Source organism: Scyliorhinus canicula, chromosome 10 (genome assembly GCF_902713615.1).
Source record: "Scyliorhinus canicula chromosome 10, sScyCan1.1, whole genome shotgun sequence".
Lineage (NCBI taxonomy): Eukaryota > Metazoa > Chordata > Chondrichthyes > Carcharhiniformes > Scyliorhinidae > Scyliorhinus > Scyliorhinus canicula.
Genome location: NC_052155.1, coordinates 49,759,774 through 49,785,758, shown reverse-complemented (window position 1 = coordinate 49,785,758; position 25,985 = coordinate 49,759,774). Strand labels below are relative to the sequence as shown.

Genomic DNA, 25,985 nt, shown 5'->3' with positions numbered 1-25,985 from the left:
CACGCGCTGACCCATTTCTTTCTAACCGATTGGTGCCTTTACATCATTATAAAGGCACAACACCCCACATTCCTTGTACTTACATAGCCAGCCTTAATTAGTGAAAAATCGGTAGCATAACTAACTGAAATGTGTTTCTTTCTATTTCTAGTTCTAACCCTGTGTTGAAAGACATGTGGCCAGACGGGCAACTAAGTATCACAGAAGTCACCAAACGACCACTGACGGCTGCAACCCTCTTCAGGAGCTCCATGATTGCACTTGTTGTTAACTTGGAATGTAAGGTAAAGAGAGTTTACCACAGAATTACAGAATTGTTGCAGTGCAGAATGAGGCCGTTCAGCCTGTCTTGTCTTTGCCATCTCTCCAAATGAACATTCTTCCTTTTCAGATAATAACCTAATTCCCTCTTGAATGCCTCAATTGAACCTGTCTCTATCTGAGTCATACAGCCATCCACATTTCACATATCACGATTACAGCCAAGTGCAAATCATCTTCAATGTTAAGAGCTCAATTCTTTCATTATTCACCTACTCCAAATGTTTTCCCACCCATTTCTATGCCGCAGGGAGTCTTGTGGTGCAGTATTTGGGGTCCCTGCCTCTGAGACAGAGGGCGGGATTTTCCCGCGACTGGCCGGATGGCCCGATGATGGTGTCAAGAGCGGCGCGAACCACTCCAGCGTCGGACCGACTGGAAGTGCGGAATCCTCTGCACTTCCGGGGGCTAGGCCAGCGGCGGAGGGGTTGGAGCCACGGCAACCGGCGCGAAGGACCGGCATGAGTTGGCACAAGCGCAGAACCGCTGGCGTGGTTCTCCGACTAGCGGGTTCCTGCGCATGCGCCAGGGGGTTCTTCTCCATGCCAGCCATGGCGGAGCCCTACAGAGGCCAGCGTGGAAGGAAAGAGTGCCCCCACAGCACAGGCCCGCCCGCAGATTGGTGGGCCCCGATCGCGGGCCAGGCCATCGTGTGGGCCCTCCCCGGGGCTGGATCCCCCCCCCGAGGACTCACCTAGCCGGCCGAAAAGCCGGTCCCGCCGTGATGGACCATTTCACGCTGGTGGGACTGGGCAGGAAACGACGGCCGCTTGGCCCATCGGGGCCCGGAGAATTGCCAGGTGGACCGCTGCCAACGGCCCCCGACCTGTGCGACGTAAACCCTGCCCCCGCCCAAAATCCGGCGCCGGAGAATACGGCATCCAGCGTCGGAGCGGCGGGGCGGGATTCACGCCGCCCCCCAGGGATTCTCCGACCCAGCGGGGGGTCGGAGAATCCCGCCCAGAAGCTTTGGTTTTTAGTCCCACCCAAGAAAGGTGTGTTCGTAATGCAGGTGAACAGGACGAGCATTAACTTGTAAATCCTTTCAACACATGCCAATGGTAGCTAAGAAATTCCTGATCAACAATATAATGGAAAGAAATTGGTGCTTCTCCAATCACTGTCAGCAGCTCCAGACTGTAACATGTTTGTAAAAGTGCATGTTGCCACAGGAGTTCCGATTCCCAGAGGGAACTGGAACCCATCACCACCCATATGGTGCAGCTCCAGGTTAGGGCACAGCTTTTACTGACCATTGGCCAGTTACCAGCTCCAAGGAGCGTTTAGTCAGGGGCAGGATACTGGCAGTCATTACCACTCACACAAAACCTGATTGCATGCATGCACAGCCCAGACTGACAGCTCATTCACACAGAAGTGTAGTCCATACATACATTTCGCTCACAACTCATTCTCGCATCTCACTCACAAATAACTCAACAGTGGCTTCCTTCAACGCTCCGTCCCCGACGCAATATGGCGCAGGACTACAGGGGCCGACGTGGAGGAAGCGAGGCCCCCAGCCAGAGAGACCGGCCCGCCGATCAGTGGGCCCCGATTGTGGGCCAGGACACATCGGAGGCCCCCCCCCTAGGGTCGGACCCCCCCTCCCCTTCCACGCCGAGTTCCCGCCGGCTGAGAACAGGTGTGGACAGCGCCGGTGGGACTCGGCGTTTTTACCACGGCCACTCGGCCCATCCCGGGCTGCGCCAACCACCCGGGCGCCAATGGCGCCGGGGCAGCGTGGCACGATTCGCGCCGGTCCCGGTCCCAGGCTGAGAGAATCCTGCCCCGGATCTTCCATTCTGGAGCCTATGTTTGGTGGCAGGTGTGGAAATGGGAATGATTTCCACTGAGGGCGGGATGCCTGACCCCATTCTATCAGGCCCCATCCGTTCAGCTATTACATGTGCATCCACAAGGAGCTCGCTGATTCTCGTAAGAGGGCAAGCAGCACGTTGGCGTCCCTGCTATTACCTCACAGAATTGAAAGTCCGGGTGCCATTTATAAAACACACCCAGACAGCCTGCACTAACCCTCTCTCCTTTGCTCGGTCACTGCCCCACCCTTCCCTGCTAACCCTTCCTTGGTCATCCCCCAAGCAACTTGCACTGTCAGCACCCGGTCTCAAGCAAAGGCTGCCATTTTACAGACCCTCCCCAAAGAGGACAATGCAGCATTAATTACGGAAGAAGCCTACCTCACTAGGTGCAGTCTAATATGTGAATGTTCTAATATTGTGCTGGCAGAGAATTTAGTTCGGTGGGATAACTTGTTTCTGGTGAGGTGACCTTTTAATAATCATACATGACTTGCTAATATATGCAAAAGGGCTTCCTGACATTGTTTGTCAGGGAGCTCTACCTGCTTTTAACCCACTTCAAAGTCCATAGAATTTAATTGCTAAATTTCATCCCGCTAGCGGGAAAGTTATTTTTGGCCTTGTGTCAAATTAAGTTCCCCCATCCGCCAAGCTTCCGGTTGTTAGTGGGCTCAGAATATTCTGCCCCCAGATACAACTTAAATACATATTAAGAAGCCTTACAACACCAGGTTAAAGTCCAGCAGGTTTGTTTTGAATCACTAGCCTTTGGAGCACTGCTCCTTCCTCAAGTGAATGAAGAGGTGGGTTCCAGAAACATACATATAGACAAAGTCAAAGATGCAAGATGATACTTTAAATGTGAGTCTTTTATATTCAAAGTATTGTCTTGCATCTTTAACTTTGTCTATATATATGTTTCTGGAACCTACCTCTTCATTCACTTGAGGAAGGAGCAGTGCTCCAAAAGCTAGTGATTCAAAACAAACCTGTTGGACTTTAACCTGGTGTAAAACTTCTTACTGTGCTCACCCCAGTCCAACGCTGGCATCTCCACATCATAAACACATATTGTAAACACAACTGATTCACACATACAAATAACTCATGCATGTCTCATTCACATACAACTCATTCACACAGGTACACAATTCATTCTCATACACACAACCAATTCACATAGAGTAACTGCTCATACACATACCTTAAATACAATTCATTCGCATACATGCACAGCCCATACACGTCTCACACGCACACAATTCTTTCACTTGGGTACACATCTCATTCACACAGGTTCACAGCTGATTTAGATGCACACACAAAACGCATTCACATACACACAGACAATTCATCTCATGTCTCATGCATTGTTTACTTACACACTTAGCCTGTACACAGATACAGAACTTATTCAAACACACGCGCACAGACAGTTCATTCACATACACACAATTTGGGGCTGGTTTAGCGCAGGGCTAAATACCTGGCTTTTAAAGCAGACCAAGGTAGCAAGGTACAGCAGCACGGTAGCATGGTGGTTAGCATAACTGCTTCACAGCTCCAGGGTCCCAGGTTCGATTCCCGGCTGGGTCACTGTCTGTGCGCTGTGCGGAGTCTGCACGTCCTCCCCGTGTGTGCGTGGGTTTCCTCCGGGTGCTCCGGTTTCCTCCCACAGTCCAAAGATGTGCGGGTTAGGTGGATTGGCCATGCTAAATTGCCCGTAGTGTAAAAAGTAAGGTTAAGGGGGGGGGGTTGTTGGGTTACGGGTATAGGGTATACGGGTATAGGGTGGATACGTGGGTTTGAGTAGGGTGATCATTGCTCGGCACAACATTGAGGGCCGAAGGTCCTGTTCTGTGCTGTACTGTTCTATCTAAGGCAGGCCAGCAGCACGGGTTTAATTCCCGTACCAGCCTCCCCAAACAGGTGCCGGAATGTGGCGACTAGGGGCTTTTCACAGTAGCTTCATTTGAAATCTACTTGTGACAAAAAGCAATTTTTATTTCATTTCATTTCATCTATACACATCACAGTCACAAATCATTAATTTATCTCAATAATACTCATTCACTTGCCTCACTCGCATGCCTCACCAGTGCACACATGGGTACACACAGACACACTCAGCACAAATACACACACACACGCGCACACAAAATCAGTCTCACTCATATAACATTCATTCGCAAGTCTCAATTACAAACAACCTATCTGTACATCCAGATCTGTCCTAAATCTCTGACATTTAATCATATATATCAAACCGCCTTGTTCTAGAATCCATAATCACATGAAATAATCTGTTTCTGTTCATCATGTTCTACCCTTTCATTATTTTAAAACACTCCTTTCAAATAACCTCAAAGTTCCCTCTGTTCTAACAAAAACAGCCTCAGTTTAACTGTGATGCAGGCTCTGGCCTGCTGTCCCTATCCCTTTCACAGTCTCTCTTTTACCAAGGTAGTATAAGACAAATGATTCCACTTTCACTTCTTTCTTGTCCTTCCTGGGACAGTTGTCATGTTTTCCTGTCATCACAATTAATCAGCTGTTCCCATCTGAGTAGAATCCAAGACAGTAATCCCTTTCTGCCAATGCTGCCAGGGGCTGGTTTAGCACAGTGAGCTAAATAGCTGGCTTGTACAGCAGACCAAGGCTAGCAGCGCGGGTTCACTTCCCGTACCAGACTCCCCGAACAGGCGCCCTAATGTGGCGACTAGGGGCTTTTCACAATAACTTTATTTGAAGCCTACTTGTAGCAATAAGAGATTTTCATTCAGGTGAGACATAATCCATGGGGCTAATCTAAAAACATTGGAAGATCATTGCCTGCTGTTGGGACATGGGGATGTCATGCAGAAGGTTATAGGGTGCGATTTAACGGCTGCATTGCATCCAGTCCATATCTGTGTGTGCCGGTTAAATCCGACAGAGGCCAAACTCGGGGGGTCGCAGGATTAGTTCTTGATCTAACCAGCCTGCTCCCGTTGGCAGGTTCTGGATCCCGCCTAGATGTGGAATTAAGACCAATTAAGGGCAATCTCCATCTCATTAACGAGATGGAAGACCAATCTAACAGCTTCCCGGGAACTATCCGGGTCTCCAGCGAGAGGTCATGCAGGCTTGGCACCCAATGGAGAAGGAGGAGGAAACCCATTCCCATCGATAGTGCAGGCCACTGCAGTCCTGAACTTTTATGCAACAGGTTGACTCCAGGACTCAAGCAGGGAATTGTGCAACATATCACAAGCCACAGCACACAAGTGCATTTGTTAAGTTACAATGCCCTGTATGCCCAGGCTGCTGACTTTAAAAAAAATTGAGCTGGACGAAGCCCATCAAGGTGCCCGTCTGCAGGATTTGTGCATGACAGCTACATACTTGGACACTGGGAGATCCCTGGCATCCTCGAAGACTGCCCCAGAATGATGGATTGGCTCTTGGGGGATAAGTGGTACCTGCTGAGGAGCTGGCTGGTGACCGATGCAGAGACCCGATACAACGATATATGTTTAGGGCAGCACGGTAGCACAAGTGGAAAGCACTGTGGTGTCACAGCGCCAGGGTCCCAGGTTCGATTCCCCGCTGGGTCACTTTATGTGCGGAGTTTGCACGTTCTCCACGTGTCTACATGGGTTTCCTCCGGGTGCTCCAGTTTCCTCCCACAGTCCAATGACGTGCGCGTTAGGTGGATTGGCCATGATAAATTGCCCTTTGTGACCAAAAGGGTTAAGAGGGGTTATTGCGTTACGGGGATAGGGTGTAAGTGAGGGCTGAAGTGGGTCGGTGCAGACTCGATGGGCCGAATGGCCTCCTTCTGCACCGTATGTTCTATATTCTATTTTCTAATGAGGCCCATGTTACCACCTGTGCTGTCATTGAGCGGGGCATCGGACTGCTCAAAATACGGTTCCAATTGAGTTTTATAAAACTTTAGTTATGCCACATTTGGAATATTGCGTGCAGTTCTGGTGGCTACACTACCAGAACGATGCAGATGCTTTGGAGTGAGTGCAAAGAAGGTTTACAAGGATGCTGCCTGGTCTAGAGGGTGTTAGCTATGAGGAGAGGTTGAATAAACTCCGATTGTTTTCATTAGAAAGATGGAGGCTGAGGGGAGACCTGATTGATGTCTACAAAATTATGAGAGGTATAGACAGGGTGGATAGTGAGAAGCTTTTTACCAGGGTGGAAGACTCAATTACAAGGCGGAACAGGTTCAAGGTGAGAGGGGGAAAGTTTAAGGGGGATGTGCGGGGGAAGTTTTTTGCACAGAGGGTGATAGATGCCTGGAGCGCATTGCCAGTGGAGGTGGTGGAGGCAGGCACGATAGCAACGTTTAAGATGTATCTTGATAGACACATGAACGGGTGGGAAATGGAGGGATACAGATCATTTGGGCAATAAGTAGTAGGTCCAAATGAGGAATCTGGGGCGGAATTCTCCGAGCCTCCGCAGGGTCGGGGAATCGCCTGGGGCCTTCGTAAATCCCGCCCCCGCCATGGCTGGAATTCTCCGCCACCCGGGAATCGGCGGGGGCGGGAATCACGCTGCGCTGGTCGGCGTGCCCCCCGCGGCGATTCTCCGGCCCGCGATGGGCCGAAGTCTCGCCGCTGTCAGACCTCTCCCGCCGACGTGGTTTAAATCACCTCTGGTGCGGCGGGAGCAGGCGGCGGGAGCGGGCCCTGGGGTCCTGGGGGGGGGGGGGGGGGGGCGGGGTGATCGGACCCCGGGGGGTGCCCCCACAGTGGCCTGGCCCGCGATCAGGGCCCACCGATCGGCGGGCATGCCAGTGCCGTGGAGGCACTCTTTTTCTTCCGCCGCCACCACGGCCTCCACATGGCAGAGGCGGAAGAGACCCCCCCCCCACCGCGCATGCGCCGGGATGATGTTAGCAGCCACTGATGCTCCGGCGCATGCGCGACCACACACCGGCCAACGAAGGCCTTTCGACCAGCCATTCGCGCCGGCTGGCGGGGCGGAAAGGCCATTTGCGGCGGCCGGCAGGGAGCCAAAGGCCGCTCGTGCTGGTAGAACATAGAAAAATACAGCACAGAACAGGCCCTTCGGCCCACGATGTTGTGTCGAACCTTTGTCCTAGATTAATCATAGATTATCATAGAATTTACAGTGCAGAAGGAGGCTATTCGGCCCATCGAGTCTGCACCGGCTCTTAGAAAGAGCACCCTACCCGAGGTCAACACCTCCACCCTATTCCCATAACCCAGTAACACCACCTAAGACTAAGGGCAATTTTGGACACTCAGGGCAATTTATCATGGCCAATCCACCTAACCTCCACATCTTTGGACTGTGGGAGGAAACCGGAGCACCTGGAGGAAACTCACGCACACACGGGGTGGATGTGCAGACTCCGCACAGACAGTGACCCAAGCCGGAATCGAACCTGGGACCCTGGAGCTGTGAAGCAATTGTGCTATTCACAATGCTACCGTGCTGCCCTTAAGAACAAATTAATCTACACTCCATTATTCTACCATAATCCATGTACCTATCCAATAGCCGCTTGAAGGTCCCTAATGTTTCCAACTCAACTACTTCCACAGGCAGTGCATTCCATGCCCCCACTACTCTCTGGGTAAAGAACCTACCTGAAAAATGAAAATGAAAAATGAAAATCGCTTATTGTCACGAGTAGGCTTCAATGAAGTTACTGTGAAAAGCCCCTAGTCGCCACATTCCGGCGCCTGTCCCCCCTATATTTTCTACCATTCACCTGAAATTTATGTCCCCTTGTAATGGTTTGTTCACCCGGGGAAAAAGTCTCTGACTGTCTACTCTATCTATTCCCCTGATCATCTTATAAACCTCTATTAAGTCGCCTCTCATCCTTCTCCGTTCTAATGAGAAAAGGCCTAGCACCCTCAACCTTTCCTCGTAAGACCTACTCTCCATTCCAGGCAACATCTTGGTAAATCTCCTTTGCACCTTTTCCAAAGCTTCCACATCCTTCCTAAAATGAGGCGACCAGAACTGCACACAGTACTCCAAATGTGGCCTTACCAAGGTTTTGTACAGCTGCATCATCACCTCACGGCTCTTAAATTCAATCCCTCTGCTAATGAACGCTAGCACACCGTAGGCTTTCTTCACAGCTCTATCCACTTGAGTGGCAACTTTCAAAGATCTATGAACATAGACCCCAAGATCTCTCTACTCCTCCACATTGCCAAGAACCCTAGCATTAACCCTGTATTCCGCATTCATATTTGTCCTTCCAAAATGGACAACCTCACACTTGTCAGGGTTAAACTCCATCTGCCACTTCTCAGCCCAGCTCTGCATCCTATCTATGTCTCTTTGCAGCCGAAAACAGCCCTCCTCACTATCCACAACTCCACCAGTCTTTGTATCATCTGCAAATTTACTGACCCACCCTTCAACTCCCTCATCCAAGTCATTAATGAAAATCACAAACAGCAGAGGACCCAGAACTGATCCCTGCGGTACACCACTGATAACTGGGCTCCAGGCTGAATATTTGCCATCCACCACCACTCTCTGACTTCTATTGGTTAGCCAGTTCGTTATCCAACTGGCCAAACTTCCCACTACCCCATGCCTCCTTACTTTCTGCATAAGCCTACCATGGGGAACCTTATCAAATGCCTTACTAAAATTCATGTACACGACATCCACTGCTTTACCTTCATCCACATGCTTGGTCACCTCCTCAAAGAATTCAATAAGACTTGTAAGGCAAGACCTACCCCTCACAAATCCGTGCTGACTATCCCTAATCAAGCAGTGTTTTTCCAGATGCTCAGAAATCCTATCCCTCAGTACCCTTTCCATTACTTTGCCTACCACTGAAGTAAGACTAACTGGCCTGTAATTCCCAGGGTTATCCCTATTCCCTTTTTTGAACAGGGGCATGACATTCGCCACTCTCCAATCCCCTGGTACCACCCCTGTTGACAGTGAGGACGAAAAGATCATTGCCAACGGCTCTGCAATTTCATTTCTTGCTTCCCATAGAATCCTTGGATATATCCCGTCAGGCCTGCGGGACTTGTCTATCGGCAGGTTTTTCAAAATGCCCAACACATCTTTCTTCCTAACAAGTATCTCCTCGAGCTTATCAGTCTGTTTCACACTGTCCTACCCAACAATATAGCCCCTCTCGTTTGTACATACTGAAGAAAAGTACTCGTTCAAGACCTCTCCTATCTCTTCAGACTCAATACACACTCTCCCGCTACTGTCCTTGATCGAACCTACCCTTGCTCTAGTCATTCTCATATTTCTCACATATGTGTAAAAGGCCTTGGGGTTCCTTGATCCTACCCGCCAAAGATTTTTCATGCCATCTCTTCACTCTCCTAATCCCTTTCTTCAGTTCCCTCCTGGCTATATTGTATCCCTCCAGGTCCCTGTCTGAACCTTGTTTCCTCAGCCTTATATAAGTCTCTTTCTTCCTGTTAACAAGACATTCAGCATCTCTTGTCCACCATGGTTCCTTCACGTGACCATCTCTTCCCTGCCTGACAGGCATATACATATCAAAGACACGTAGTGCCTGTTCGTTGAACAAGTTCCACATTTCACTTGTGTCCTTCCCTGATAGCCTATGTTCCCAACTTATGCACTTCAATTCTTGCCTGACAGCATTGTATTTACTCTTCCCCCAATTGTATACCTTGCCCTGTTGCACGCACCTATCCCTCTCCATTACTAAAGTGAAAGTCACAGAATTGTGGTCACTACCTCCAAAATTCTCCCCCACTAACAAATCTATCACTTGCCCTGGTTAATTACCAAGTATCAAATCCAATATGGCCTCCCCTCTGGTCGGACAATCTGCATACTGTGTTAGAAAAGCTTCCTGGACACACTGCACAGACACCACCCCATCCAAACTATTTGATCGAAAGAGTTTCCACTCAATGTTTGGGAAGTTGAAGTCACCCATAACTACTACCCTGTGACTTCTGCACCTTTCCAAAATCTGTTTCCCAATCTATTCCTCCACATCTCTGCTGCTATTGGGGGGCCTATAGAAAACTCCCAACAAGGTGACTGCTCCTTTCCTATTTCTGACTTCAACCCATACTACCTCAGTAGGCAGATCCTCCTCGAACTGCCTTTCTGCAGCTGTTATACTGACAATCCTGATTCTTTTGCTGCCAGTCTGCGCTCAATAAAATTTGAGACAAATTTGCAGGTATTAATTATTGTTTATTTTAACCAGCTAGCTGGGTGACTCAGTCTATTGGGAGAGCAGGACACAACCATGTCTCCTGGATCTTTAACAGCCAGAGTGAACAACGGGGCAAAACATTTCTGTACCGATACATTCAAGTTGCATCAAATTTCACATACATACGACCAAATAAGGCAACGGAATGCAACAAATGCAAAGCTCTCCCCACATTCCTCAACTTGGCCTGAGGCCCCTTTTCCCAGTATCCTTGGCAACAAAGAAATGCTCTTAGTGGCTGCCCATCCCCCTCTTCCTGCCTTGAATCCCAGTTGCTGTTTAAAAGTCCCCAACCTACCTCCTTATTCTACTGCAGTAAAATGTTACTCCTAACTTGGCCTAACTACCCATTATGCCTTTCAGTTCATTTCCTCAATACTATCTCTAATTAACAATGCCCCCCCCCATGTCTTTTTCCATCCTCCCTAATCTTGTTGAAACATCTATAATCAGGGACCTCCAACAACCATTTCTGCCCCTCTTCTATCCAAGTTTCCATGATGGCCATCACATCGTAGTCCCAAGTACCGATCCATGCCTTAAGTTCACCCACCTTATTCCTGATGCTTCTTGCATTGAAGTATACACACTTCGACCCATCTTCGTGCCTGCAAGTACTCTCCTTTGTCAGTGTTATCTTCCCCACTGCGTCACTACGTGCTTTGGCGTCCTGAATATCGGCTTCCTTAGTTGCTGGACTACAAATCCGGTTCCCATTCCCCAACCAAATTAGTTTAAACCCTCCCGAAGAGTACTAGAAAACCTCCCTCCCAGGATATTGGTGCCCCTCTGGTTCAGATGCAACCCGTCCTGTTTGTACAGGTCCCACCTTCCCCAGAATGCGCTCCAATTATCCAAATACCTGAAGCCCTCCCTCCTACACCATTCCTGCAGCCACATGTTCAACTGCACTCTCTCCCTATTCCTAACCTCGCTATCATGTGGCACTGGCAACAAACCAGCGATGACAACTCTATCTGTCTCAAACCAGAGAATTCCGCACCTTTGGGGAGGCCCGACGCCGGAGTGGTTGTCGCCACTCCGGTACGCCAGGACCCCCCGCCCTGCCGGGTAGAAGGGCCTGTTCCTGTGCTGTAATATTCTTTGTTCTCATTGTTCTTTGTTCAATGCCTGGACCACTCTGGTGGTGCACTGCAGTACACTCTCCAGAGGGTTTTGCGCTTTGTGGTGGTCTGTTGTGCCCTCCACAACCTGGCACAGCAGCGGGGTGACATGCTGGAGGAGGAAGAGAAGGGACATGTGGCCTCATCTGAGGAGGATGAGGACGGGCTGGACGAGACTGGTGAGGACCTGCGGGAACAGCCGGAGGAAGGAGAGGTCCGTCATGCCCGGAAGGACAAGGAGGCTCTCATCATCGCCCCTTTCTCAAAGGAGGAGGCATTGTCTGTCAGCTCACTGCTCTTCCCCCCATCCCTCATCCTCCCAATCCCTCCTTCCCCATCCCTCCTTCTCCCCCAGCCCTCCTTCTCCCTCATCCCTCCTTTCCCCGACAATCTCTCCTCCCCCCCCAAATCTACCCCTCACCCAATCCCTCCATTTCCCCAATCCCTTCATCCCCCCCTCCCCCCCCCAGGGGTGGCCAGCATGACCGATGCCAGGGGGCTGATTCCAACTCACCGTGTGGCACGGTGGAGGTCGTTGAGCTTCTTGCAGTACTGGCGGCGGTCCTCCTTATCACACTACCAGAGCTGACAGTCCCTGCCACTGCATCCCAGGCAGCACTGACTGCCCTGTGGCTGGCCCTCCAACCCCCTCAGGGGAACAGGCTGTCCAGTCTTGACTCCATTGTGTCCATTAGTCTGGCCAGGTCAACAACCCCAAATTGTGGAGCTGGTCTGCGTGGAGGCATGGCTGCGTGCTGTCTGATGTTTGCTCTGTGGGATTGATTTAAGTGCTGCTCCCCCCTGTTAGTGGCAAATTAGCCAGCGGGACAGTCATTTGCAGCATGAAGCCGGTGAGGTTCCATGAAGTGGCCTAATTAACTGTTGGGAAACTCTTGGCATTTCCTGCTCGCTACCACACTTGGAACAAATTTGGTTATATCGCGTCCCGCATCTTTGGGAGCAAACAAAATTGGCAGGGTACAGTTCAAAATAGTTTAGGTTTACATGATCTTTTGGAAGGAGTTGGCTAACTGACCAAATGGCCTTTTCTTGTCCCATGCTAGCTTATTTTTTACTTTCATATGAGGAGACTGAAAAGACCAACATTCATTTTGAAAGAATGTGCACCATTGTTCAGGAAATGTGGTGAGGCAATGCAAACATATAAGCTTCCCAGACTCCTCAACTTTTGGAAGCATTAATAATTAGTACATGGAACAATAAAAGCAGTCTTACGTTGTTGGCTGTTTGTTCTCTTCCTGTGTTTCCTGGTGTGGAGATGGAAGGATATTTTGTTGTGGTTAACTTGGATTCTGTGTTATGAATTCAATAGAAAGCAGTTTGATGTGCTGGTGACGGTGGGGGTGAGTAGGAAACATTTTGTTCCATTTGGTTGCATACAATGGAGTGAACAGAAGGAGTATGGTCTATTTGGATTTGAGTGACTGGGAATGCTCTGAACATATTGGGACTCTAGACAATGCAAGTAAACAGGAAGGAGTATTATCTAGTGGATAGGAAAGGGTTTGGTCTCTTCAGGCTTTATACAATAGGGATGGCTTGGCTTACTGAGGTTCTATACTAAGATGGTGAGTGGGAAGGTATTTGGACCATTGCGATGATGGACATGAATTAAGTTGGTAATACATGTAAGCAGCAATCCTTGCAATGATATTCTAATAATCTGCCTCTTGCCCCTTTCCAGGAACCCTACTATGTGCGATGCATCAAACCCAATGACCAGAAATCTCCTGTAATCTTTGATTATGAGCGTTGCAGACACCAGGTGGAATATTTGGGACTGCTGGAAAATGTACGCGTGAGGCGAGCAGGATTTGCTTACCGACAGCCGTATGAGCGCTTCCTGCTAAGGTAAGTCCTATTCTGGTATGTCACGATGTTTACAGGCATAGCAGTGGAATATTGGGCATCCATTTAAAGGGAATGAGACTGAATCTGCAGTTTCTGTCTAGTTCTACTCCTCAGTACATTGGTAAATCTATCTTTTGGCTGTGATGATAGTTTAAGGAAATCCTGTAGGATTTTATAGATAAAGGTCAATATACAATGTTGATTGCTTTTAAAAGAAATTAGGAACTTTCATTCAAATAGCGTCTTTTACGACTGACAGAATATGCCAATTTAGGTACTTTTAAAGTATCATTGCTGTTGTAATATAGGGAACTTTGCAGCTTGCTGGTTTAATTTAAATGAGGCACAAGACCCAATTTTGGTTGTATCCCGGCCATACCTGACCAGTGTCGAGATTGTCCCTTTTCCAGAAAGATGGGTAGTGAAAAATAAAAATTGAGCCAATCTACACAACTATAATAAGCTTTTATTTGCAGAGATTCATATTACCCAAGCTTCTCCTTATCTAGCCATCACAACTTCAATCAGTTCCTATTTATAGAAGCACAAGTGAATCCCCAGTTAATGCCCACCATCTGCAAAAATGTAAACACAATTCATTTGCAATTAATAGAGATCATCCCATCTGCCCAGTTCATATCAATAAGACAGAGATCTCTAATTGCAATCCCATTCAGCTAAATACACCATTTTGTTTACAAGCATCATGGGCGGGATTCTCTGATCCTGAGGCTAAGTGTTGACGCCGTCAGAAATGTTGTTGCGTTTCTCGACGGCGTCAACGCGGCCCCAGGATCAGCAATTCTGGCCCCTACAGGGGGCCAGCAGGGCACTGGAGCGGTTCACACATTCCAGCTGCTGATCCGGCCGTGGAATGGGCACCGGGGGATGCGCGCCTGAGCAGTGGGTCCGGCGCGAACCCGCGCATGCGCAGTCCAACCGGCGCCTCTCTGTCTCCCTTGTCTGCGCTGGCCCCTACCCAACATGGCGCAGGAGTACAGGTGCTGGCACAGAAGAAAGGAGGCCGGGAGACAGAGAGGCCGGCCCGCTGATCAGTGGGTCCCGATCGCGGGCCAGGCCACATCGGAGGCACCCCCAGGGTCAGACCACTCCTCCCCCCCACAGGCTGTCCCGGATCCTTCAACGCCGATGTCCCGCCGGCTCAGAGCATGGTAGAATGGCGGGGGGGGTTTTTTTAACGGCTTGGCCCATCCGGGCCGAAGAATCGTGTGGGGGCCACGTAGAGCGGCCCCCAACCGGCGCTGCGCCAACCACGCCAGCCCCAATGGCGCCGATTCTCCGTTCTGCGGAGAATCACGTCCCGGCGTTGGGGTGGTGTGGCGCGATTAGTGCAGTCCCCCGGCGATTCTCCGACCCAGTGCGGGGTCAGAGAATCCCGCCCTATATGCTATGTTGTTTCCTTATAACCAAAACCACTATAACCAATCACCTCTTCCAACTTCCTGTCCTCCAACATGTTTAACCTTATATTTCTCATTTTCCAAATCTCTCATAACCTTGTTCCACTCTCATTCAGATTCTCACTCTCTTTTCCAGATTCGGGTATACAACAAATACATACCACCCTTTAATATATTTAGATGTTTGTTGAGGCCTAACATGCTGATGATCAACCTAAAGCAAACAATTGAGCGAGCTACCGCCACATGTAGGGTTTCTATGTCAATTTGAGGATGTAATTGATGTGCACAGAGATTAGATGCAGATTGGCAGAGGTGAGATTTTGGGGCATCCAGGAAGAAACTATTTCATTTGCTGGGAATCAAGAACAAGAGGGCATCATCTTAAAGCAGAAGGTCGATCATTCAGGAATGAGATCAGGAAATACACAAAGGTGATAGAAATCGGGAACTCTCCCAGAAAGGCTCTGGAGGCGTGGTCAGTTACAGCATTCTAGCACACCGGGCTAAATCGCTGGCTTTTAAAGCAGACCAAGGCAGGCCAGCAGCACGGTTCAATTCCCGTATCAGCCTCCCCGAACAGGCGCCAGAATGTGGCGACTAGGGGTTTTTCACAGTAACTTAATTGAAGCCTACTCGTGACAATAAGTGATTTTCATTTCATCACTGAAAAATGGATTTTTGTTTGGCAAGGGTACAAAAGAATATGGAGCAAAGAAAGGTGTATGGAGCTCAGGTACATATCAAATCAAATCAAATCATTGAATGATGGAACAGGCCGAAGGAGTTGATAACCTATTGCTGGTTCTAATCTTTCTATGTTCCCAGAATGGAACTGCTATCTACAACGGGCAGCACGGTAGCATTGTGGATAGCACAATCGCTTCACAGCTCCAGGATCCCAGGTTCGATTCCGGCTTGGGTCACTGTCTGTGTGGAGTCTGCACATCCTCCCCGTGTGTGCGTGGGTTTCCTCCGGGTGCTCCGGTTTCCTCCCACAGTCCAAAGATGTGCAGGTTAGGCGGATTGGCCATGATAAATTGCCCTTAGTGTCCAAAATTGCCCTTAGTGTTGGGTGGGGTTACTGGGTTATGGGGATAGGGTGGAGGTGTTGACCTTGGGTAGGGTGCTCTTTCCAAGAGCCGGTGCAGACTCGATGGGCTGAATGGCCTCCTTCTGCACTGTAAATTCTATGTAATGTAAAACTGTGGAGCTTTGCAAAGTTACTTCTTATTGTTCAGTTAGTATCAATCATTCGACCCAAGTTCCTTAAACCCCATTCTTGTCAGGTCTACATTCCATTCTCCCAGTTTCTCTATCTCTATCTAGTCCAATGATACAACCTTCCATAACAGTGCGTCTGATATGTCTTCCTTTTTCCTCAACTAAAGATTCTTCCGCTATGGGTGACAGGGTCCTCAACTGTGTCCAGTACTTTCTTCCACTTCTGCTCTCACACCTTCCCATCCCTTCAACAACTGCGATAGGGATACACTTGTCCTCACCCTTCACCTCATCGGCCTCCAATCAATCATCTTGCCACCTCCAGCGTGATGCCACCACCAAACACATCTCCACCTCTCCTCTCCCCTGTCATTATGCCCTTCCAAGTGAAGCAGCGATTTACATGTTCTTCTTTCAATTTGGTATACCGTTTTCGCTGCTCACAATGCTTTCACCTCTATACTGAGGAGACCAAATGCAGACTGGGTAACCGCTTTGCACAACAGCACCTTTTAGTCTGCAAGTATGACCCCACACTTCTGGTTACCTGTCATTTCGATTCTCCAGCCTCATGCTGACACTTCCGTCTGCTACACTGTCCCAAAGAACAAAAACTTGAGGCTCAGCAGCTCATTTTTGATTAAGCACTTGATGGCCTTCAAAATCAACACTGAGTTCAATAATTTCAGACTGTAAACTCTGTCCCCCATTTTGTTCTGGTTGTCTTTTTGGCATGTGGCAGTCTTAATCTTATTTTTCATGTTTTTGCTTTTGGATATCATGTTCATCATTCTGCCATTCACACTCACTCTGGACAGACCCTTTGCTTCTTTACTACAACCATTGCCACTCACTTTGCCTTTTGAACCATGAAATCTTTTGTTAGTTAATCTCTTCTCCTCTTCAGTCTACTTTCCCTATTTTCTGATGGTTTTTTTTTAGCGTGTCATTGGCTAGGCGAGCATTTATTGCCCATCACTAATTGCCCTTGAGAAGGTGGTGGTCAACCACTGCAGTCTCTGTGGTGTAGATATACCCACAGTGCTGATAGGAAGGATGTTCCAGGATTTTGACTCAGCAATAGTGAAGGTATGGCGATATCGTTCCAAGTCAGGCATGTAGGGGAACATTCAAATAATGGTGTTCCTATGTGTCATAACTCTGGGAGGTAGACGTTCCAGTTTTGGGAGGATGTTGTTGAAGGAGCCTTGGTGAGTTGCTGCAACGTATCTTGTAGATGTTTTCCTCCCCCCTTCCCGCTTTCCCCTTCCCCCCCCCCCCCCTTCCACTTACTCAGTCTATTACAGTTCTGTCTTCCTTCAGTTATCAGTTATCCTTACCTCATCTACAACACTCCGGGCACACCTACACCACATAAACTGCAGGGGTTCAAGAATGCGGTTCACCGGGCAGCATGGTGGCGCAGTGGGTTAGCCCTGCAGGCTCATGGCACCAAGGTCCCAGATTCGATCCCGGCTCTGGATCACTGTCTGTGTGGAGTTTGCACATTCTCCCCGTGGGTTTTTCCCCCACATCCCAAAGATGTGCAGTAGTTGAGGTGGATTGGCCACGCTAAATTGCCCCTTAGTTGGTAAAAATGAATTGGGTACACTAAATTTATATTAAAAAAAGAATGCGGTTCACCACCATCCCCTTAAGGACAATTAGGCCCAGCCAATGAGGTACACATCCACGGAAAAAATGAATAAAATATCACGTCCAGCTTGGTCTCAGTGCATCCCCGGTCCAGCGCAAAGCTGAAAATGCAATTGAACAGCTGAAAAACAAGAAGCCCCTGAGGCAGCTGAAATCCTTATTGAAATTCTGAAATGTGGCAGAGTTACACTCCTGGCACAGCTGCACAATAACCTTTATCTGGGAAGAAGAGTGAGTGCTTGTCAAGGCATCTCAAGGATGCTATGATCATCATGGGGTGCAATTTAACATAAAAGAAACATAGAGTCCTGTTTTGGGCACATTTAGCGGGGTGTTTGTCAGTGTCTGCTGCGACGAGAACAAAGAACAAAAAGAACAAAGAAAATTACAGCACAGGAACAGGCCCTTCGGCCCTCCCAGCCTGCGCCGATCCAGATCCTTTATCTAAACCTGTTACCTATTTTCCAAAGATCTACTTCCCTCTGTTCCCCGCTATCATGCCCGCCTCTACCACCTCCGCTGGCAAAGCGTTCCAGGCACCCATCACCCTCTGCGTAAAACACTTTCCACGGACATCTCCCTTAAACTTTCCCACTCTCACCTTGAATTCGTGACCCCTTTGTTTTTGAAAACTCACCGCTATTCTTAGAATTCCCCCTATACCAAAATTCTAAATGTTGAACAGGGATTCTCACTCGTTGACTCTGATGCAGGCTTCAGTGGGTGCTATTCAGGTCAAACTATATTTTCAAGATATCCCCCGGTATAACCCATACATTCATCGAAGATTTACTTACTGATGCACAATTAATGGACACGAAAAGTAGATGAAGTCTGAATGATAGGCTTTAATACACAAGAAGTGTACCTGGCAGCAGACGTACAGAAGAAAGGCCGACTGCCGGGAAGCACGGGTTCTTATATCCCGCCTCATAGGAGGAGCTACCTACCTCTTAGCCAATCGGCTGAGAGGCACATGACTTACCTGGGCCAATAGGCAGCGAGTCCTCTGCACCAACAGCAGCTCACAATTCCAGGTATCGTAATACCCCTAGTCATTCTACCACATTCACCCCTTGTTGAAAAAGAACCGGGGGGGGGGGTTGTTGTTACGGGAAACGCGGACATGGGGGGGGGGCGTGTCCCGTGAGTACGTGAGAGACTGATAGTATGACTAGAGATGTTTAGGTCGTACCATTGCATTGATGGCTGCCCACTGGCCCGCAACATCGATTCAATCAGTCGATCGGGCGCTTTGGATGTCCTGCTTGACCTGCGTAGCTGTGCCGACGACGTTGGAGTGGTGGTCGTCCGTGACTCCGGGAGCGATGATCCTGTTCCTGTGTCCGTACCCCTGGTCGGAGCTAGCGGGGGCCAGGCCGGGCGTGCTGGGGGCAGTTGGGGTCGGGGGGGGGGGGGTGCTGGTGCCGGGGGGTGTGACCGGGATCCGGGGGGGGCAGTGCCAGGTACTGAAGGGAGACCGTGTACGCGTATTGCGGGTACGCGTGGAGTAGCTGGACTCTTTCGACCCGCGGGTCCGACTTGTGCTCCCGCACGTGCTTCTGGAGCAGGATGGGCCAGGTCGTGAGTGGGGTCCCTGAGGAAGACTTCCTGGGAAAAACAAGAAGGCGTTCGTGAGGTGTTTGGTCAGTGGGGGTACAGAGAAGTGACCGGATAGAATGGAGGACGTCTGGGAGGACCTCTTGCCAATGGAAGACTGGGAGATTTCTGGACCATAGGGCCAGCAGGACGGTCTTCCAGACCGCCCCGTTCTCCCTCGCGACCTGACCGTTACCCCGGGGGTTATAGAACATAGAACAGTACAGCACAGAACAGGCCCTTCGGCCCTCTATGTTGTGCCGAGCCATGATCACCCTACTCAAACCCACGTATCCACCCTATACCCGTAACCCAACAACCCCCCCCCCCCCTTAACCTTACTTTTTAGGACACTACGGGCAATTTAGCATGGCCAATCCACCTAACCTGCACATCTTTGGATTGTGGGAGGAAACCGGAGCACCCGGAGGAAACCCACGCACACACGGGGAGGACGTGCAGACTTCGCACAGACAATGACCCAGCCGGGAATCGAACCTGGGACCCTGGAGCTGTGAAGCATTTATGCTAACCACCATGCTACCGTGCTGCATGGTGGTTGTAACTGGTCATCCTGCTGGAGGCGATGCCCCTGCTGAGCAGGAATTGACGCAGCTCGTCACTCATAAAGGAGGACCCCCTATCGCTATGGATGAAAGCGGGTAAACCGAACAGGGAGAAGATGGTGTGTAGAGCTTTAATAATGGTGGTCATGGTCATGTCAGGGCAGGGGATGGCGAAGGGGAAGCGGGAGCACTCGTCAATCACGTTGAGGAAGTACGTGTTTCGGTGGTCGGAGGGGAGGGGACCTTTGAAGTCCATGCTGAGACGTTCAAAGGGGCAGGAAGCCTTTATCAGATGCGCTTGCTCATGGCGGTAGAAGTGCGGCTTGCACTCTGCGCAGATGTGGCATTCCCTGGTCACTGTCCTGACCTTCTCGATGGAGTAGGGCAGGTTTCGGGTCTTTATGAAGTGCAAAAGGTGGGTGACCCCCGGGTGGCAGTGGTCCGCATGGAGGGTTCGGAGGCGGTCCACTTGTGCGTTGGCACAGGTGCCGCGGGACAGGGCATCGGGAGGCTCGTTTAACTTCCCAGGATGATACAAGATGTCATAGTTGCAGGTGGACAACTCAATCCTCCACCGCAAGATCTTGTCGTTCTTTATCTTGCCCCTCTGTGCGTTGTCGAACATGAAAGCCACTGACCGTTGGTCTGTGAGGAGGGTAAACCTCCTGCCGGCCAGACAATGCCTCCAATGTCGCACAGCTTCGACTATGGCCTGTGCTTTCTTCTCGACTGATGAGTGGCGGATTTCGGAAGCGTGGAGGGTACGGGAGAAGAAGGCCACGGGTCTGCCCGCTTGATTGATTGTGGCCGCCAGGGCTACATCAGACGCTTCGCTCTCGACTTGGAAGGGGAGGGACTCTTTGATAGCACGCATCGTGTCCTTTGCAATGTCTGCTTTGATGTGGCTAAAGGCCTGGCGGGCCTCCATCGACAGGGGAAACGTGGTGGATTGGATGAGTGGACGGGCTTTGTCGGCGTAATTGGGGATCCACTGGGCGTAATATGAAAAGAAGCCCAAACAGCGCTTGAGGGCTTTTGAGGGAGTAGGGGAGGGGAAGCTCAATTAGAGGGCGCATGCGTTCGGGGTCGGGGCCTATTACTGCATTACGCAGTACTGAGGATGGCTAGACGGTCGGTGCTAAATACGCATTTATCCTTGTTCTAGGTCAGATTAAGGAGTTTTGCGGTACGGAGGAATTTTCGGAGGTTGGTGTCATGGTCCTGCTGCTCGTGGCCGCAGATGGTGACATTATCGAGATACGGGAAGGTTGCCCGTAAACCGTATTGGTCGACCATTCGGTCCATCTCCCATTGGAAGACCAAGACCCCGTTCGTGACACCAAAGGGAACCCTTAGAAAGTGGTAGAGTCGCCCATCCGCTTCTAATGCAGTGTACGTTTGGTCACTCGCGCGGATGGGGAGCTCATGGTTGGTGGACTTAAGGTCCACCGTTTGGAAGACCTTGTACTGCGCGATCCTGTTGACCAGGTCGGAGATACGTGGGAGAGGGTACGCGTCCAGCTGCGTAAACCTGTTGATGGTCTGACTGTAGTCTATGACCATCCTATTTTTCTCCCCGGTCTTGACCACCAGCACTTGTGCTCGCCAGGGGCTGTTGCTAGCCTCGATAACCCCTTCCTTCAGAAGCCTTTGGCCTTCGGACCTGATAAAGGTCCGGTCCTGGGCACTGTACCGTCTGCTCCTGGTGGCGACGGGTTTGCAATCCGGGGTGAGGTTTGCAAACAAGGACGGGGGATTGGCCGTGAGGCAAGCGAGGCTACAGACAGTAAGGGGGGGCATTGGGCCGCCAAATTTGAACGTTAAGCTCTGCAGGTTGCACTGGAAATCTAACCCCAGGAGTGCTGCCGCGCAGAGGTGGGGAAGGACGAGGAGCTTGTAGTTTTTAAACTCCCTCCCCTGGGCCGTGAGGTCTGTTGTGCAGCACCCTGTGATCTGGACCGAGTGCGAACCGGAGGCCAGAGCGATTTTTTGTTTTACCGGGCAAACGGGACGTGCAGTGTCTTACCGTGGCGGGGTGGACGAAACTCCAGCAGGCAGCTTGTCTCGTGGACATTGAGAAGGATCTTCGCAGTTGCCGTGGATAGCGTGCGAGGCTGCGACTGGTCCAATGTGACTGAGGAAAGTCGTGGCAGGAGCTCCGAGTCCTCATCTGGCAGAAAGCATTCGCCTGCGGGGTCCTCGGTGCCGATCCAAGATGGCGGCGCTCGTTGGCCGCAAGTGGTGGAGGGTGAACAAAATGGCCGCGCCCAGGGCTCACACGTGGAGTCGGGGGCCCAAAATAGCGGCGCCCGGGAATCACTCATGGCGGTGGGGGTGGGGGCAGCGAGGTCCGCAGGCCGCACGGAGCCCCTGAGGAGAGCAGGGGGGAGACCCGCAGCGACCATCTTTGATTGGCAGACGGCCGTAAAGTGGCCCTTCTTGCCGCAGCCTTTACAGTGGGCCGGGCAGCGCTGGCATGGGTGCTTTGCCTGGCCGCAAAAGTAGCAGTGGGACCCCGTGGGTTTATCAGGGCGCCCTGCAGCGCAGGCCTGGCGGGGGTCCGAGTATGCGGACGTGAGGGGGGTCGCATTCCACGCTGCCCAGGGGGCCGCCGCGCGGTCGGAGGCCGCCGCGCGGTTGGAGGCGTACACGCGGGCGTTATGATTCGCAACATCTAGGGAGGAGGAGAGGGCCCGTGCCTCGGTGAGGCTTAAAGTCTCTTTCTCTAAAAGTCTTTGCCGGACCTGCGAAGATTGCATACCCGCAACGAAAGCGTCTCTGATTAAAAGTTCGATGTGCTCGGCCGCAGAAACTTGTGGGCAGCCGCAATTCCTCCCCAGAACGAGGAGGGCCTGGTAAAATTCGTCTAGAGACTCACCAGGAAATTGCTGCCTCGTGGCCAGTAAGTGCCGAGCGTAGACCTGGTTCACCGGCCGGATGAAATGTCCTTTAAGCAAGTCCATGGCCGCATCATAGTCTGTTGTGTCCTCTATGAGCGTGTACACGGCGGTGCCGATGCACGAATGGAGGATGTGCAATTTCTGTTCCCTCGTCAGGACGTTTTCGGTTGTACCCAAGTAGCTATTGAAGCAAGCCAGCCAGTGTTTAAATGCTACTGTTGCATTTGCTGCGTGCGGGCTGAGTCGAAGGCACTCTGGCTTGATGCAAAGCTCCATTCTTTAAAATCTTGTGTATTAAATTGATGCACAATCAATGGACACGAAACGTAGATGAAGTCTGAACGATAGGTTTTAATACACAAGAAGTGTACCGGGCAGCAGACGTACAGAAGAAAGGCCGACTGCCGGGAAGCACGGGTTCTTATATCCCGCCTCGTAGGCGGAGCTACCTACCTCTCACCAATCGGCTGAGAGGCACATAACTTACCCGGGCCAATGGGCAGCGAGTCCTCTGCACCAATGGCAGCTCACACTTCCAGGTACCGCAATACCCCTAGTCATACTACCACACTTACCACTTAGTAGCATCGATGTCCTGGGTCCTGCATTGCTAAGTAAGTAAAGTAGACTTTAGGAATAACCACTTTTTCAGGTTAAGTTAAGTTATTTTATATTATATTTTTTCTTTTAAAAGTTGCAAACACTTTCTTTACAGAAAGGTAAAAAGATCTTGCTTCTGGATCCTTCTGGTTGGTTGAAGGGACCTACAGGCCCACCTTGACAATCAATCTTCTTTAAAGTCTGGTCTTCTTGAGATGTATTCGCTGGTTAGCTTCGTTGTTATGTCTTATCGATCCCATATACTGAGCTATAAGAGCTGGCTCTGCTGGCTATCTCTCAGCTGACTCTGACTCCTGTTTAAATTCTAGTCTTCCTTAGATGTATAGCTGTTTAAGCTTGGCTGTGTGTCTTGTCTTTCCCATGACCGAGCTGTGAAAGCTAAATCTGCTTCTCTTGCTCCTTCTCTCTCTGAGTTGTAGTTCTGCTCTGCTTCTGCTCTGGGTTTATATTCTCTTTCTAGTAGTTGTTCAGTTTTTATGACCTTATTACAAATTAACTTATTTCACTTTGATTTTAAAAAGTATCTTTGATCTAAACATTATAATACAACTAAGTATTCATTTTGGACATAACCTCACCTCTCAGATCTGATTACATTGTCCTTTGTGATGTTTAAAGTTCCTTTGTGATATCCAAAAGTGCTTTGGTTTCAAGAGTGTCACTTTTAATTCTTGTCATTTCAATAGTTTAATTTTCCAATTGTCCCCAGCTCATAACTTTGCCTTTGATTTGACTTTAAATTATGTTTCTCGTAGACAGGTTGTCTCCAATTTTCTTTCATTTACTTGATGTTAGTAGAATTTCACACTTAGAATTGACACCAAATTCAACTGAACCTAATCCTTTCCTTTTCCAGATGCTTCCTAAGATAGTTACTTTCAATGAATGTGTGAACCATTGTTTTTAGCTTAATACAAGAATCCTGTGTGTTTGCTAAGCCTGCTTGAGAGAAAGAATCTGCATTTTATAATCCTGTCCTTTGCAGCTGCTATTAACCCTTTATGGGATATTTCCCTATATCATCTCAGGTTTCTCTCAGACCAGATATTGCCAGACTTCCATGTTTCAAATGACACATTTTTCTGTATTTTCAACAACAGCTTGTAATTGACACCCCCACTCTTGGAAAAAGCTTGTTGCTATCCACCCTGTCAATACCTCTCATAATTTTGTAGACCACAATCAGGTCCCCCCTCAACCTCCGTCTCTCCAACGAAAACAGTCCTAATCTATGTAACCTTTCTTCATAGCTAGCACCCTCCTTACCAGGCAACATCCTGGTGAACCTCCTCTGCACCCTCTCGAAAGCATCTACATCCTTCTGGTAATGTGGCGATCAGAACTGCACGCAGTATTCCAAATGTGGCCTAACCAAAGTCCTATACAACTGTAACATGACCTGCCGATTCTTGTGCTCAATGACCCCGCTATTGAACAGGACTCTGGAGCTTTTTTGGCCTTTGTCAAGGAACGTCCTACCGAGGCCTCACTTAGCCTAATTTCCTGAATTGACAAGCTGAGACATTTTAAAATACCGCCCTGATTTATCAACCGCCCATTGTGATCTCTGGACCCCCGCAATACCCCAACTTACCAACTAGGGGGTTTTGTCTCTGTGGTGTTTGTACTTTCTCCCCGTGTCTGTATAGGCTTTCTCCGGATGCTCCGCTTTCCTCCCACAGTCTAAAGATGAATGGGTTAGGTGGATTGGCCTTGATAAATTGCCATTTAGTGTCCCCCTGCTCCTATTTGCTGTGGCGACTTGAACGATCGACAGCAGATGCCTCCAAAACACATGAAAAGTATGACCAGTGGTGCCACCATAACCAGTCGTAAGAAAGGTTGTCCAACATAAGCAACCTCTCCCAATCCAATATGCCCAGCACCAAAGCACTAATCACTCAAAGCCAGATCCGTTGGCTTCATTTTCCTGACACATTCCCGAAGCAACTGCTCTACTTGGTCGGTGCAGGAAACTCGCAGGAGGACAGCAGAAACACTTTAGGGATGTCCTCAAAGCATCTATGAAGAGGTCCAGCATTCCCACCAACTCCTGGGAGACTCTGACTTGTGACCGTCCAAAATGGAGAAGACTCTTTTGGGAAGCCACTGAACACATCAAGAGATTTGGTGGGAAAATTCAGAGGCAAAGCCAGTGCACACGAACATCCAAACTACCCACCTACCCAATTCGCCAACACCACCTAAACTGCATGTGATAAAGTCTGCAGAACATGCATTGGACTTAGCCATTTCAGAGCCCTTCCAACTGGAGTGGAAGCAAGCCAACCTCGATCTTTGACCTGAAGTGTTTTTTTTTTTTAATTTAGAGTGCCCAATTTTTTCCAATTAAGGGGCAATTTAGCATGGCCAATCCACCTATCCTGCACATCTTTTTTGGGTTGTGGGGGTGAAACCCACGCAAACACGGGGAGAATGTGCAAACTCCACACGGACAGTGACCCAGGGCCGGGATTCGAACCTGGGTCCTCAGCGCCGTAGGCAGCAATGCTAACCACTGTGCCACCGTGCTGCCCGACCTGAAGTGTTAATGATGTTTCAGATGCTGCCAGAACTACTGAGTAATTCCAGCATCTTCTGTTTTTATTACCCTATCCAATAAGTCTTGCTCAG

The 25,985-nt window shown here is 49.7% G+C and overlaps 1 protein-coding gene across 1 annotated transcript in view; it reads left to right on the top strand.

The window, feature by feature from the left end:
• The window catches only part of LOC119972345 (unconventional myosin-Id-like), a 218,448-nt gene that overhangs the window by 97,464 nt on the left and 94,999 nt on the right, over positions 1–25,985 (top strand). The window contains exons 14-15 of the mRNA XM_038808882.1: positions 152–284; positions 13,198–13,364. Coding sequence (XP_038664810.1) covers positions 152–284; positions 13,198–13,364 — 300 coding nt within the window. The remainder of the gene's footprint in view (positions 1–151; positions 285–13,197; positions 13,365–25,985) is intronic.